The 16272-nt window shown below is 37.3% G+C and overlaps 1 protein-coding gene across 46 annotated transcripts in view; it reads left to right on the top strand.

Moving 5' to 3' along the window:
- Positions 1 to 16272, top strand: part of LOC122687350 (ABI family member 3 binding protein) — a 277123-nt gene that overhangs the window by 90498 nt on the left and 170353 nt on the right. For all 46 annotated transcript variants that reach the window (XM_043892758.1, XM_043892771.1, XM_043892776.1 and 43 more), the window contains exons 3-4: positions 6631 to 6699; positions 9745 to 9877. In XM_043892758.1, coding sequence (XP_043748693.1) covers positions 6631 to 6699; positions 9745 to 9877 — 202 coding nt within the window. The remainder of the gene's footprint in view (positions 1 to 6630; positions 6700 to 9744; positions 9878 to 16272) is intronic.

Raw genomic sequence — 16272 nt, 5'->3', positions numbered from 1 at the left:
ACGCTCACAGGAGGCTTGCCAGCCAGCTGCCACTAGCTTAGAGAGAAGGTGGCTCTCTGTGCCTTATGATTTCGGGGACAGAGGAAAGGAGTTAGGAAGGGCACTGGGCTGAAAGATTCCCCCCACTGGTTGTTGACGCCCTGTGTATATTTAGTAGAGGACATACATGTGTCTTTTATGTAATTAAAACAGAACAGGTCATGAGTGGGGGTACTGTGTTAATATGGATTCACTCATGCTAAGTTGTAAATAGTTGCTTTGTGATCCTCTCTAAGAACAAACGAAAATAAGATGAGGACAAGCATATTCCCTAAAGACAGCTTGAAGCGAGACATAGACATAGAAGTTTGTGTCTGGGGTCTTCATGGGCAAGTTTGTTCTAACTCACAATTCTCGTAAGGTTGGTTTTAGGTGTAAATATGCCAGTAATCCTTCTAATCCACTGACTCATTTTGTATATTCCTGCATCACTGGAGTAAAAGAACATGAAATATAGTTGGTTACATCATTCTTTGTTTACTTACTAATCCATGTCTCAGGTACTCAGTAAAAATACTGAAGCAGGTTATAAAAATAAAATCATGGTGCAATACTTAAAAATATTTTGTAATAAAAGGGACAATAATGAGGGTTGAATGTTCTGATAAGGTTCAGGAGAGTTAATCAACAGAAATGTATGTTTAGGGTCCTGTGTATTTTTAAAAAATGTGGTTCAGATATTTTATTATAATTTATCATATTGAAGAGGTATTCCATTGAATCCATATTAATCAAGAATTGATGTCAAATTTTGTCAGATGTGTTTTCAACAGTTGTGGAAATTGATGCTTTTTTTCTCTTTATATTACAGTCCTGGAATAAACTACACTTGGCTGTAATGTATTATTGTATTCTATGCTGCCAGCTTCAGCTTGTCAACATATTTTATAGGATTTTTTTGCATTGATATTTGTGAGCAAGTATTGTTAAAGAAAAACTATTCAGTGACGCTTGTTAAAGATGTTAAGGAAGACTTTATTGACAGGGGAGGGGGCCCTCATGATAGGTGTAGGGACCACCGCAGTGGAGTCTTGTAGTGAGGGGGAGAGGTTGGACTTAACGCCAGATATAACAAGGGCAGCGTAGGAATTCTAACTACGGAGCTTCCCAGGTGGGACTAGTGGTAAAGAACCTGCCTGCCAATGAAGGAGATGTAAAGAGACCTGGATTCGATCCCTGGGCCAGGAAGATCCCCTGGAGGAGGGCATGGCAATTCACTCCAGTATTATGGCCTGAAAAATCCCAGGGACAGAGGGAACCTGGCGGGCTACAGTCTATGGGATCACAAAGAGTCAGACACAAGTGAAGTAACTTAGCATGTACACATTCTAGCTACTAAGCAGAGTGGGAGGAAATGGATGGAAAGTTAATCGAAGGAAACATGAGCAGTCAGGAAGGATTCTGGCTCAATTGACCTACCAGGGTTCTTGATGAAGGGAGGCCAGGGTGACCAGCTATCATCTGTAAGATGGTGGAGGATGAGGAATTTGGATACCAAGTGTGATCAACCATGGAAAATGGGGCATTCTGGCTACACCTTTTCAGGATTCCTGCTCAAATCGGACAATGTAGAAATGAACATAGAAGCCCAAAAGTCAGAGCCTAGTAGAGCAAGAGCTCACAAGAGCCTGATTAGAGTCTGATCGAGCAAGAGAATCTTTGCCAGGATAGTGTGTAGTTTTATTTTTTGTGAAATTTTTGCATTTTAAATTTTTTACTGGTTTTAAAAAATTAGGTTTGAACTTCTTCCTTTTAAAATATGTTCTCAGGACTCTTTGGACACAAAATTCACCTTTTAAGAAATCATCATCATGATTTGTTTTTGTTTAGTCGCTAAGTCGTGTCTGACTCTTTTGTGACCCCATCGACTATAGCACGCCAGGCTTCTCTGACCATGGAATTTTCCAGGCAAGAATACTGGAGTGGTTGCCATTTCCTTCTCCAGGGGATCGTCCCAGACCAGGGGTCGAACCTGTGTCTCTTGCATTGGCAGGCAGATTCTTTGCCACTGAGCCACCTGGAAAGCCCACCATCATCATAATAGCTAACATTAAATTAGGACTTTGTGTGCATAAACATAATTAAAAACCCTATGAGCCCAGGTATTATGATTTTTCCCATTTTGCACATGATGAACTGGGTGCACTGATGTTAAATATTTTTCCTTGTGCTAGCAACTAGCTGAGCAGGATTTGATTGCAGGCGCCAAGGTCCATGCTGTTATGCTCAAAAATTTAGTTTGTCACAAAACTGAATTGTTTACCCCCCCCCCCAAAAAAAAGGCAGGGGTAAATACACTATTTTGTTCAGGTCTGTTACCTTTAGGATCATTCTGGTTTATTTTATGTTTCTTTTGTGGAAACTTGCATGGCAGGCAAAAAGTCACTACAACAGCATTCTAAAGCAGTGTGGCTTGCAGTGCAGATATCCCTAAATAAACATGTGAGAATTAGGATGTTTTAAGTAGAGTGATTATGAAAGGGGTATTTGCATTACCAAAAAATCTAGGACTTTATAAAAGATTTCAATAATAGATTTCCTTAAACAGGAAGCTGTCCTTATCCTCTACCACAAGGCATTCAAAATATGAAGCAAATTAGGTTTAATTAGTCTGCAGCATGGTATAGGCTTAAAAATCATCAGGAATGGGAAGTTTGTCAAGTTAACTGCATTCTATACAAATTAAAATTTCTTAATAATGTGTATTCTCTAAATAAGGAAGTAGTTGATTTGGGGCATGTGTTGCCAGCATTTCTGATCAGGGTACAGAGTATGTATTTCCAGACTGCTGCAGATCCATAAAGAACTTCATAGGACAGAACAGAAATAGAAATCTTGTTTTCCAGTTGTTCTGTTTTTCCATGTCTGTGTTCCCAACTGAGTGCAAAGACTGCTGAAATACATGGATTTGGAAGTTTCTTACGAGCAGCGAGAGCCAGCCTATGCACCCAAGTCCCAACATCTGTTCCAATTTGTAATTGGCTGTGACAGGCTATGCTGTGTGCAGAACGACTGTGATCATAACCAAAATCACTTTTAAATTGCTCATGTAACCGTATGGCTTCTCTGCATGTTGTTTTTCTAGTATTTCAGGTCTTTTTTTAAAACGACCAAGGCATAGTTGAATTAACATGTATCAAGGAAGGAAATTAAAGGCTAACTGTAACAGACTCTGCCACATTGAGAACAATTTAAGAAAAATGGGATTTAGCTTTTTTCCCCTAGAAGTGAGTTCAGAGACTTATTAAAAGGACATTTTGTGGACAAGATCAAGGGAGCTACATAATTTGCAGGGCCAAGTACAAAATAAAAACACAGGGTCCATGGTTCAAAAGTCAGAAAAAAATATCATTAAAGGTACTAAAATATAAAGTTTTTTTCCTTCCTTCCACAGTTTCTCTCTCCACTTGTTATGGTGCTATTTTATTTGCTACTGCAGGTCATTTAAATCAAGAAAAATTAAGAGTTTAAATTATTAGCCTTTCTTTAAATAATGCAAAGCTAGTTTTAAAGGCAGATATAAGAGCATTTAGGCTTCCCAGGTGGCGTTAGTGGTAAGGAACCTGTCTGCCAATGCAAAAGTCATAAGAGACCCAAGTTCAAGTCCTGGGTCAGGAAGGTGCCCTGGAGGAGGGCATGGCAACCCACTCCAATATTCTTGCCTGGAGAATCCCATGGACAGAGGCACCTGGCAGACTATAGTCCATGGAGTCGCAAAGAGTCAGACACGACTGACGTGACCTAGCATGCATGCATGTGAGAACCTTTAGCTCCTAAGCAGAATCACTGAAGCAACACAGTATGTATTTTGCAGTTCCTACATGCATGTGTACTTTATTCTTGCCACACTAGTGGAGAGGCACAGAGCTCAACTTTTGATACATGCACATTTTACTAATACTCTCTGCCTTCCACTTACTGCTGAGTGAAGAACTGAGAAGAAGAGGAAGCAGAGGTTTCTCTAGCTTTCTCTTTCCCTCTGTGTTCTAACTTTCATTGTCAGTGGCTGGTTAATACAGGGAAGGAACATGAATAAGTGAGCACATGATAGGATTCTTTGGTCATTTTTGTTTTTTAAAATGTTGTTTCCTTCTTTCTGCACTTGAAGCAAGTTCTGGTTCAGATGGACAGTGTAGCCTCACAAGGATGTGAGTGTCCCTTCCACAGTCCCTTACTGAGTCGTAGATGTAATACGCTCACCTTATTTGGCCTTTGACTTTCAATGAACTCCCACATGTCATGGGCCCTTTGGAATGCTAATGGTCACCTAGAATGCTCTATGTGGATAGAAAGAAGTGCAGACAGGTGTTATTGTTTCTGTCGTCCCTGCTCATGCTCCATTATCCCATTGGACAACTTACAAAAGATGAATTCAAAGATAAAAGTACTAAGGATTTTAAGAGGGTGAAAGCAGGATATTAAACCAAGCATGGGACCCTTCTGAGCTTGGTTCCCTATGTGACTGTACATGTTGCCCATGAGGCTGACCCAGCCCCAGTGACCTCATCTACAAACTGGGATGAGAATGGTACTTGTTCAGTTAGCATTGCCAATTAGCATGGCAATGCTAATAGTTAGCATGATTACAAATGAGGAGTGATTAAATTATGAATATAACAGCACATAGAAAGTACTCAATACTCAGTAGTTTCTTAATACTCATATTGTGCACCATGGACCATAGCCCGCCAGGCTCCTCTGTTCATGGGTTTCTCCAGGCAAGAATACTGGAGTAGGTTGCCATGCCCTCCTCCAGGGGATCTTCCTGACCCAGGGATCAAACCCCCATCTCTTATGTCTCCTGCATTGGCAGGTGGGTTCTTTACCACTAGTGGGCCTGGGAAGACCACTTACATTGTTGTATGTCACAAATAAAAATTAGGAAATGGTTATTACATTCCTACTAGAAACCTTGACTTAGGTTGAGCTTTCTTTATATAAGTTCCACTAAGCAAGCTATTCTTTGAAACACATGAGACTCTGAAACCCTGCTTCATCTGTGAATGCTCGTTTATCTGTGTTGCAGTCTTTAGGCACCAATGTGATCAATGAGCAAAACTCTGAGGTCAGTTCAAGAGGTTATCTGGTTAACCTATTTGCAGTGGTAATTACCGCAGCAGGTTATAGCAAATGGAGCCGTGTGAGGTGTCCAGGAAAAAGACAAAGGCTTGAGTTATTGAACGTGATTGAATGCCAGGTTGTCTCTGGCTGAAAATGAGGTCAGCCCTGTAAAGCCTTGGGCAGAGAAGGCCTCTGTTCCAAACACATGGAGAGGAGATATTTGAATGAAAACAAACCAAGATGTGAGCTCTGTCTGAGCAAGCAGGAGTGAACTGTGATTGACGATAGCATCCAGATGAAGTTCAGTGTAGAATGAGTTCCAGGATCCAAAGTTACTGAAGAACTATTGTAGATAATACCCATCAATCAATCAATTAATCCAATAGAGCTGCTTATAAAATGCTGTTTTTTCAATGCCTGAAGTGTATTTGGCTTATGTATACACTGGATAAACCAACCATTCATCTTGGAAACATTAATTTAAAAAATTATTTGATAAATTTTCAGCCCTTGATTGAGTTAGCACTTATTTATTGTCTAAATATCATTTTACCTCAAACCTAAATTTTTAAATTTTTTTTACTGTCCACATTTTTCAGTGTTTAAAAAAAAATTGTTCAAATGCAGTTGATTCACAGTTGTGTTTAATTTCTGCTGTATAGCAAAGTGACCTACATATACATATATATTCATATATATTCTTTTTCAGTTATACATGTATATTCTTTTTCATATTCTTTTCCATTATGGTTTATCATAGGATATTGAATATAGTTCCCTGTACTATCTGGTAGGACCCTTTTGTTACTGTTCAATACATTTCAACAAATACACCCGTGTAACCTAAACTTATCAAGATACCAGCCCACAAATTTCCTGCAACAAAACCTAAATATTTTAAAGAGATTCTCTATTTTCCATCAATATATTTATGTGGAAATTGCACCAACTTAAATTGTGACTTTGTTTTAAAATTTTTCATGAAAATGATTGGATGTGATAACAGGTTGAAAAATTATGCAAACAGGATTAAAAAAATAGGATATTATGGAGAATATTCAGATACCCAGGAAATGAGCAGTTTCAGATCCTTCAACAGTTGAGACTCATGTGTCCTGTTCAAGTATGATTTTCCTTCTCTGATTTTGAAGCACCATTCTGATCCTCTGTAAGGAGTAGGATTACAGATGAGACATGATCTGATTAAAAATATATATATATCTTTACAGAGAAAAGGACTATCAAAAATGTGCAATGAAATCTGTGTCCCTAGCATGATTCTTTTAAGACTTCTCCCCCGTTCCTGTCCATGAGGTTTTGAAAATCTGGATTTAATTTTCACTTTAAAAACTTAATGGCCTGAACTATCACAGGAAGTATGAACTTTCCGAATGCCTGAGCGCTCTCACCCGCCGGTTCTGTGGTTACAGTGACTAAGACTGGGGAACATTGAGTCAGGAATGGGTGTGCTGTCATGAAGGCTGCTTGTTCACAAAGAATCTTACTGATAAATAATGTTACCATTTCCAGATGCCGAGCCTAAATATCTGATCGTCGTACGGCCCGCTCCTCCCCCCAGTCAAAAGAAGTCATGCTCAGGTATTTTTGTTGATTCATTATTATTGTTAACTTTAAACCATGCCTTTTCATCTCTTTTCCACTCATGGAGACCACGCGCCTTGGGGATGCCTCAGGAAGGTAGGTTAGAAGATGTACGATGCCCAGCAGTCTGCTGAAAACAGAAAACCCTGCTTGGGAAGTAGTGTAGCCTGGTTGGGAGAGGCTCCTTGGGTCTTATCCACCCCACCACATACAAACAGCAGGGGGTTGAGGCAAATTCTTGAACCTCTCTACGCCTTTGTCCTGCTGCATGGTAGGATCTGGGCGAGGATGAGATGAGTTCACGGCTACAGAGGACAGACTTGGCCCAGAGGAAGCGCTTATTTAGAATTTAGCTTCTGTTGGCTCCCTCTCTGTTGCAATGTGTGAACTAAAGCCTGCTCTTGTGTCTTTCAGATTTTTAGGCCAAAATGTGAAATCTAAACTTTTGAAGGAAACTTGACATTTCAAAAGCATAACTCATTTACATGTGTGTTAAATGAGTTGGGACTTGGATTTTATTTATGCCTCCAAACCACTTGTATTTAGTCAGACACAGAAAACAAGATTTCTTTCATAAAACAGCAGTGTGACACCCATCTTCCCAGCGCTAGGGAGATGTAAAACAGGCAACTAGATACCATGTGTATAAAAAAGCAGAAATATTTCTATATGACTAAGGAAGATGTCCCAATTTCACTGCTAAAATTTCTTCTCAGATCAAATAAGCAAGCCCTTGCTATTAGGAAGGACTAACAAAGCTGTGAATATGCTTTTAATATCTTAGGTCACATCTTCCTAGTCTATAGATAGAGTTGATCATGGTGCTTTTCTTTTTCATGTTCTAATGTGAACTGTTCTCAAAATAATTATTCCCTAATCATATTTGCCTTTTACGGTACACGGGATGCCACACAGAAAGAAGGATCTTTCTCAAAGGGATAAGACGTGTTGGGGGAAGGTGCAGATACTGAGCAAATGGGCCCTTGGCAGCTATGTATTCTGTATCCTCAGTGGATCAGCCAAGCCTGGTCACCAAAAACCGATTGCTGCAATCCTCTCCCCTTGAAGCTTCTGTTGGTTTCTTCTTCTTCTTTTTTTTTTTTTTTTAAGAGAAGCAATAAATGGTTAATTATTTTGAGAACTACAGACCCTTTTACTTGACCTCTTATAATATCCCAAAGCACAAAGGAGATTTCAATCAGTACTTAAAACTTACTAGTGATCATTGTCCAAGAAGCTTTCCATACACTTGCAAAGAAAAGTATTCCAGTATTTGAAGACTCTATTTCAAAATATTTAACAAAAAGTCGGGAAGCATGAGTGTGGTTCTATGGGATTCTGGCTTCATATTCACTGAACGTTTTCTGAATATGGTCATAAAACAAATATGCAAAAATGAGTAAGAAAAGTCAAGAGAGTGATTATACCTTAATAGCAGTTTATAACTTCATTTGTGGGCTCTTTAGATTATTTTTCACTATGTGATGACCAACTCAGGAAATAGTTTCATCCTGATCAGGCTATAATACCCCACCTTTCCTTTCAGACAATGGATATAATTTTTGTTTTTGTAATCTGCATTGAAGAGTGATGTAATGAGTAATGGATTAGCTTCCATTCATTTTATATTTGTATCTGCCACATAATTTAAAAATGATTAAATAATTAAAATTGAAGATCTAAACAGTGAATTTAGTCATATAAACTCTAGACTCCTTGAGGAAAGAAAAATGTAGTTTTTCTAAACGGCATTCCCTTCCTACATTGTGAACTAAACTAGTGATGTAATAAAAAGAAAACTAGAAAACTAGATTACGATTCAGGAGACCTGGATTTGAGTCTTAACTGTGCTCTCATTGTGACCTTGGACAACCTTGAAATTACTCTAGGCCTTATTTTTCATCTATAAAATGAGACAATTATATTATATGAGTGAAAATCAACTCAGGGATAGAAAAGACAGCTTATCAGAATCACATTATCTCAGATTCTAACCTGCCCTCTTTGGGGGCCAGACCTGAACCCTTTGAATCATAGTTAGATAAGGTACTATTACAGGTAAACTGGAAAAATTTATAGAGAAGTATAATTGCATGTTTGCAACCAACTAAATAATAAACATCCTTGAAAATTATTTAAGATATCTTTAAAAAAATGCATCTATGTCACAGTGAAGAAACTGACCACCACTAGATCATGTATATTCTGGTCTCAGAGGGCTTTTCTGCCAGAATAACCATGAATACAACTCAAACCTAACAGAAGTAACAGGCACTCCTCCTTTTCACTGTCCTCCTGTTCCTAACATTTCAAATATTTTTGAAAAAGCAAATATATACCCCTCACATATACTTGAAAAGAATCTAGAGTGATTTATCAGAATCACACTTGGCATTGCCCAAATCCAATTAGTCTTGTCAGAATAACTGCTTCCTATATTATTCCTACTCTTCCAGCAATATTAAGAATGCGTGCACCTTTTCTGTTTCAATACTTACTGTAAAAGAAAAAGAGAGACAGGTCATTGAAATGCTCTGACAAGAGATTTTACACTTCCAAATAGTTAAAAAAAAAAAAAAAAAAAGAATATAGCCTTCAACCTAGATGGTAAGTTTTCTTAGATGTTTCTAAGTGTGAAACTAATTCACAGTTTCAGGGAAAAAATAAGCATACATTTTATCTTGTCTGTAAAAGAAAAATAAGTGTATACATACCTATATGTGTATGTGTGTGTGTGTTTATTTCACTGATAATAGCCAAGACCTCCATGTTCATCCTTGGCCCACAAGAAAATAAAAACTAGGAATGGATATAGTTTATATGCATAGACACATACATGTAAATCTCAAAAGGGTATTTCATTTGATTCTTGCTTAAATTCATGGGCAAAGCATTATTAATATTTGTGCAGTATATAAAAAGAAAAGGAACTTAATGCTTTCACATTCTTCATCATCTTACTAAATTGTCTTTGTATATTTTACCCAAATCATGAAAATATGCTAAATGCTACAAGAGTTAACCTGTCTGTTCCCTTTGTAGGTAAAAAACGATCTCGCAAACCTCTCCAGCTGGTGGTTGGCACTCTGTCACCAAGCTCAGTCTTCCTGTCCTGGGGCTTCCTCATTAACCCTCACCATGATTGGACATTGCCAAGTCAGTGTCCCAATGACAGGTAATTCACCATTATGGAAAATTTTATTTTTCATCTGAAAATTGACACTTGCTCTCAACAGCGTCTGCACATGCTTTAGAAGGATGTGTAAGTATCAGGGGCATCAGTGTCTGCAGATCAGCTATTTGCTGGAGAGTTTGTTCTAGGTTTGAGGAAAATGAAGACACACTCATCAGAGCCCCTACCCTTCAGAAATTACCATCTACCTGAATAGAAAACACATACACATATTTTTTTCTTTCCAAAGAAAAAAAACAGAAGGAAAAATAAGCCAAATAGTAAGTGGGGTTATCAGTAATAAGTGTAATAAAAACTCAGAGGATAAGGTTGAAAGCAATTAGGAGAGACTGTTAAAAGTTGCAACACTTCTTTTTCTGCTCTGATTGCTGTGGCCAGAACTTCCAACACTATGTTGAATAGTAGTGGTGAGAGTGGGCACCCTTGTCTTGTTCCTGATTTCAGGGGAAATGCCTTCAATTTTTCACCATTGAGGGTGATGCTTGCTGTGGGTTTGTCATATATAGCTTTTATTATGTTGAGGTATGTTCCTTCTATTCCTGCTTTTTGGAGAGTTTTAATCATAAATGAGTGTTGAATTTTGTCAAAGGCTTTCTCTGCATCTATTGAGATAATCATATGGTTTTTATCTTTCAATTTGTTAATGTGGTGTATTACATTGATTGATTTGCGGATATTAAAGAATCCTTCTAACACCATACACAAAAATAAACTCAAAATGGATTAAAGATCTAAATGTAAGACCAGAAACTATAAAACTCCTAGAGGAGAACATAGGCAAAACACTCTCCGACATAAATCACAGCAAGATCCTCTATGACCCACCTCCCAGAATATTGGAAATAAAAGCAAAACTAAACAAATGGGACCTAATGAAACTTAAAAGCTTTTGCACTACAAAGGAAACTATAAGCAAGGTGAAAAGACAGCCCTCAGATTGGGAGAAAATAATAGCAAATGAAGAAACAGACAAAGGATTAACCTCAAAAATATACAAGCAACTCCTGCAGCTCAATTCCAGAAAAATAAATGACCCAATCAAAAAATGGGCCAGAGAACTAAACAGACATTTCTCCAAAGAAGACATACAGATGGCTAACAAACACATGAAAAGATGCTCAACATCACTCATTATCAGAGAAATGCAAATCAAAACCACAATGAGGTACCATTACACGCCAGTCAGGATGGCTGCTATCCAAAAGTCTACAAGCAATAAATGCTGGAGAGGGTGTGGAGAAAAGGGAACCCTCTTACACTGTTGGTGGGAATGCAAACTAGGACAGCCGCTATGGAAAACAGTGTGGAGATTTCTTAAAAAACTGGAAATAGAACTGCCATATGACCCAGCAATCCCACTTCTGGGCATACACACTGAGGAAACCAGATCTGAAAGAGACACGTGCACCCCAATGTTCATCGCAGCACTGTTTATAATAGCCAGGACATGGAAGCAACCTAGATGCCCATCAGCAGATGAATGGATAAGGAAGCTGTGGTACATATACACCATGGAATATTACTCAGCCATTAAAAAGAATTCATTTGAACCAGTCCTAATGAGATGGATGAAGCTGGAGCCCATTATACAGAGTGAAGTAAGCCAGAAAGATAAAGAACATTACAGCATACTAACACATATATATGGAATTTAGAAAGGTGATAACGATAACCCTATATGCAAAACAGAAAAAGAGACACAGAAATACAGAACAGACTTTTGAACTCTGTGGGAGAATGTGAGGGTGGGATATTTCAAAAGAACAGCATGTATACTATCTATGGTGAAACAGATCACCAGCCCAGGTGGGATGCATGAGACAAGTGCTCGGGCCTGGTGCACTGGGAAGACCCAGAGGAATCGGGTGGAGAGGGAGGTGGGAGGGGGGATCGGGATTGGGAATACATGTAAATCCATGGCTGATCCATATCAATGTATGACAAACCCACTGGAAAAAAAAAAAAAAAAGTTGCAACACTCGATCCTTGGTTTGAAAAAGATGGATCTTTGGTCTGCCAATTGATAAAGTGCTAAAAACACTAGGTCTCTCACTTTGGTCCCTAAACCAAGCAGTATCAGCACCAGCATCATTTGGGAACTTATCAAAAATGGAAATTCTCAGATACCCAGACTTACTGAATCAGAAACTTCAAGGGTGGGGCAAGTAATTTGTGTTTTAACAAGCCCTCCAGTAGATTCTGGTCCCCACCTAAGTTTAGTGATCACTGGCTTAGAAAATTGGGGAGAGGGACACATGGAGAAATGCAGGTCAAGGAAAAGCACCTTTGGAAATGAAGCCACCATCTTCTTTGGTAGAACAAAATAAGAAAAACCCAAGTTTATTTTTAAATCACTGCCATTTATCCATTCAACACATAGAGTTGGCATTGTCTATGTATTGGGCACTGTACTAAATGCTGAACCATGATTCTAAATTGGGTATAAGGTGATATTCACTTGTCATAAATATTCACTACAGTAGCTTCAAAATTCAAAATTTTGCATCTGACAATCAAAATTTTCAAACTTCAACCAAAAGGAACATTTATTTTAACAGGTATTTTATTTTAAATACTCAAAGTGACTTTAAGATTTTTAAAATTTGTTTCATCCCTTCTCTGAAATAAAAGACTTCATTATGAAAATATAATTTAAACCCAGTAAAATGCACAGATCTTACGTGTATAGTTTAGTCAGTTACAGAAAAAGTATGTAACCATGTACTGTACAATCCATTAAAAAATTTTCTTTCATCACCCTAGAAAGTATTAGAGAGTTGATCTGCTCTAAAATTCCATGTAAACAAAATCATAAGTTCTTCTCTTTCTGTGTATATCTTATTTATTCAGCATGTTTTTTGAGATTCATTCATGATATTGTAAGTTCATGAATAGTTCATTCCTTTTTTATTTCTGAGTATTATTCCATGATATGAGTATTTCAGAATTTTTTGATCCATTTTTCTTGCTGGTAGACACCTGAATTGTGTCTTGTTTTTGGTTATTTTGAAGATAAATTTTATAAACATTTTTGTATAAGATTCTTGTAGACATGCCTTTTAATTTATCTTAGATAAATATCTCTGGAGAAGGAAGTGGCAACCCACTCCAGTATGCTTGCCTGGAGAATCCCATGGACAGAGGAGGCTGGTGGGCTACAACCCAGGGGATCACAAAGAGTTGGACATGACTAAGTGACTAACATTACACTACTAACACTAGATAAATACCTAAAAGTAGAATTGCTATGTCACAGGGAAGATGTTTTTTTTTTTTGGCCTAATTTTCCGTTTAAATTCCCACAGGCAGTGTATGACAGTTCTGGTTGCTCCACATCCTCACCAGCATTTCATGTCATCAACATTTTTCAATTTAGGTATCCTAGTGTAGTTATATCTCATTATTATTTTAATATGTATTTTTCCCTTGTACTAAATATATTGAAAACTTTTTAATATACTTTTTGGCCAAATGTCTATTTTTTTGTATTGCTTTACTTCTTTTTATTTGTCTAAATTGGACAGAAAATAAAGAGTTTTAAAATGTTTAAGTTCTCAAAACTACCATTCATATGACTTTGATTAGGAAATCTAAACTAAGAAAGAAAGAAATTTTCTTTCACATGCCCATAGTTCTGAAGGAAGAAGTTCTTTGAAAAAAGCATGTAGAAGATAATGCCAGAGCTAAAGTTTTTAAAAAATAATTTTGAACTGTTTCAAAGAATCTGAAATATTCCTTATTTTACCCACTGCTAAACCCGAAACTTAACTTTATTTGGAAATGGACTCCTAAAAGAACTTACTTTCTTGAGGTAACTTTGGTTTCTAATGAGTTGGTACAGGGTGCTAATGCTGAGAAAACAAACATCTGTGGATCAGTTTCTTTTTCCTTTTCCTTTTTTTAGTCTCTTGTTAAGAAAGAAGGAAAAAAAGAAGGGAGGGGAGGATTGGGCAAGAAGAAAGGAAGCAGGAAGCAAGATTTGATACTCTTGTAACAAAACATAGCTGATTTTAACGGTTACTCAACTTGCTTGATAAATCCATAAGGTTCAGTAAATTGCCAATTCCTAGAACAGGATTTGATATGATTTCCTCCCTGTCCTCAAGCCTCCCCGTCTTCAATTTCACTTGGTTCTCCTGACCCCTCCACAAAACAACTTATCTGATGATTTATTCTAATTGGCACATGTTGTCATGGTATGACAGCAAAAGTCTATAATAAATATGGAGAAGACAGAGGAACAGATACCCGATGGAGCTAGAATTTTTATCCAAAGTAGTTGACTTGAAGGCCCCAAGCTATTCAGACCACGTGTGCACCTCACCCTCTCATTTCCTCATCCAGGCACCCTGGCTCTGGTCTTTTCATCAAATAGGTGGAGTCATGCCCGTCAAATCACAATATTTAAAATAAATATTTCTGCCTAGAATGAAGTTTCATAAAAGATTCAGTAATGACATGTCAAGATGTTTGCCAGCTTTCAAACCTGAGTGGGAGGATCGAAGTATCCTTGACAGAAATAGGAAATTGTTAGGACATGACTAAGAATTAAGAGCAAAGAATTAAATCTAATGACAAAAAGAAGCATTTGGAGTACTTGTGAATTTTATTTACCCATGCCTCCTTTCTCCCGAGTTAGAACAGTTGATAAAGACTTGACATTTTAAAGTCTTTGTAACTATTTGAGAAAAAATAATAGTCCTTATTTAAAAGCTCTGGAATTACAATACATATTATAAACACCCAAATAAATCCACCAGAACAACTCAGCTAGTGTAATTAGAAGCAGATTTGGAGAAATCCACCCTCATATGATTATGTAGATTTTTTTTTTTTAAGACTTTAGACTAATCCAGTAGGTTAAAATAAGCAATAATAGCTATAGGGAATGATTCCTTCTTGAAAATCAGATTAAGACAGGTCAAGTTTTCCTTCAAGAGTGTATTTTGACAAAGTCATTGGAACCTGAATTCCCTCAGCTTGCTATAGGAACATCAACTGGTGTCATTTTAATCCACTAACTCTAATATTTGGCATCATGTGTAAAGTTTCTGAGTTTTTAGAAACAATCATTTCACATTGATTTGTGTCACTTCATTTATCCTATGCAAGGGCAAATAATTTGTTGGAAAAATTTTTTTTATTATACTTTGATTTTTTACTTTACATATCAAAGCTCTACTATAGTGAGTTTCCAATGAGAAAATCCCTGTTTTTTGTTTTATTTGTTTTAAGCTTGGAAATATTAATGCGATGTCACTTTATTCTTGGTGGTATGTATCCACTCCTATTCCCATAGGGTCCATTTGGGGCTCCCATATTTTTAGAGCCTTTTCTGAGTTTACATTCATTGGAGAGTAGATATGCTTAATTTACATGTTTTATTCTTAATGGGCTTTGAAAGGAAGAATGCACACATTTGTCCTTAATATATCTGAGGTCAAAAGAAAGCTTTCCAATTGGCCCAGATGAGAAGTTAAAACCACAATTTATTTCACCATCAATAGCATATTCTTTCCTTCCCATGTTTCCAGCTTGTTAAAGTGTTTAAGATTGCCTTAGTTCTCACTCCTTTGCCAATTTGTTAAAGCTTTACGATTTTTTAGAAATCATTTTCACATTTTCTAACGCTTTCACGTTGTACTTTCTTGCTCTGAATGTAGAATGAGGGTCCTCCTTGTTGGCTGGTTCAGAGCTGACTCTTGCCTCTTTTTTCCTTATCCCAAGTTGTTAAGTGAATATTTTTGAGGTCTAAGAATTCTCACTTGATTGAGCCCTGTGCCTCATTGCCCATCCATCTTGCCATGTAAATTTTAAGCTCAGTGAGGACTGTGACCATAGGTATCATAACTATCATTGCTTTCCCAGCACCCAAGCCAGCCTCAGGTGCATATTAGGCCTTCGGTAAATATATACTGACTGAATAAATAGTGAAATCTCAGCATTTTCACTTCTATGCCTTACTATTACTTCAAACATAGGACAAAATTGAATTCGTACTTTTCTCGTGAAATATCAATTCCCTTGTCTTTTTATTTTCTGAAGTATCATAATTTTTTCACTCTCCCTAATATGATACTTCATAAATTTTAAAATTCTTCATTTCCTATAGGTATTGAGGCCCTGAGTTACACTGGTTTTGCCTTTGAGAAGTACCCACATTAGTATCTTTATCTTCTACTTTTCCATTTCTATTTCCATGTCAACAATATCAGTCTAGGCACCTTACCCTGAATCCTGGGAATAGCATCTTGGCTACTGACTCTGACTCTTTTCATGTCCCAGTCCATCCTGGTTTCTGTAATACTGAAGAAAATTTAGGCAGTCTGCCATTGGCTCACTTTTTCTTCATCCTAGATTTAGCTTTATATCTCTTC

This window comes from Cervus elaphus, chromosome 31, assembly GCF_910594005.1.
Source record: "Cervus elaphus chromosome 31, mCerEla1.1, whole genome shotgun sequence".
Classification (NCBI taxonomy): domain Eukaryota; kingdom Metazoa; phylum Chordata; class Mammalia; order Artiodactyla; family Cervidae; genus Cervus; species Cervus elaphus.
This window is presented reverse-complemented; position numbering and strand designations above follow the sequence as displayed.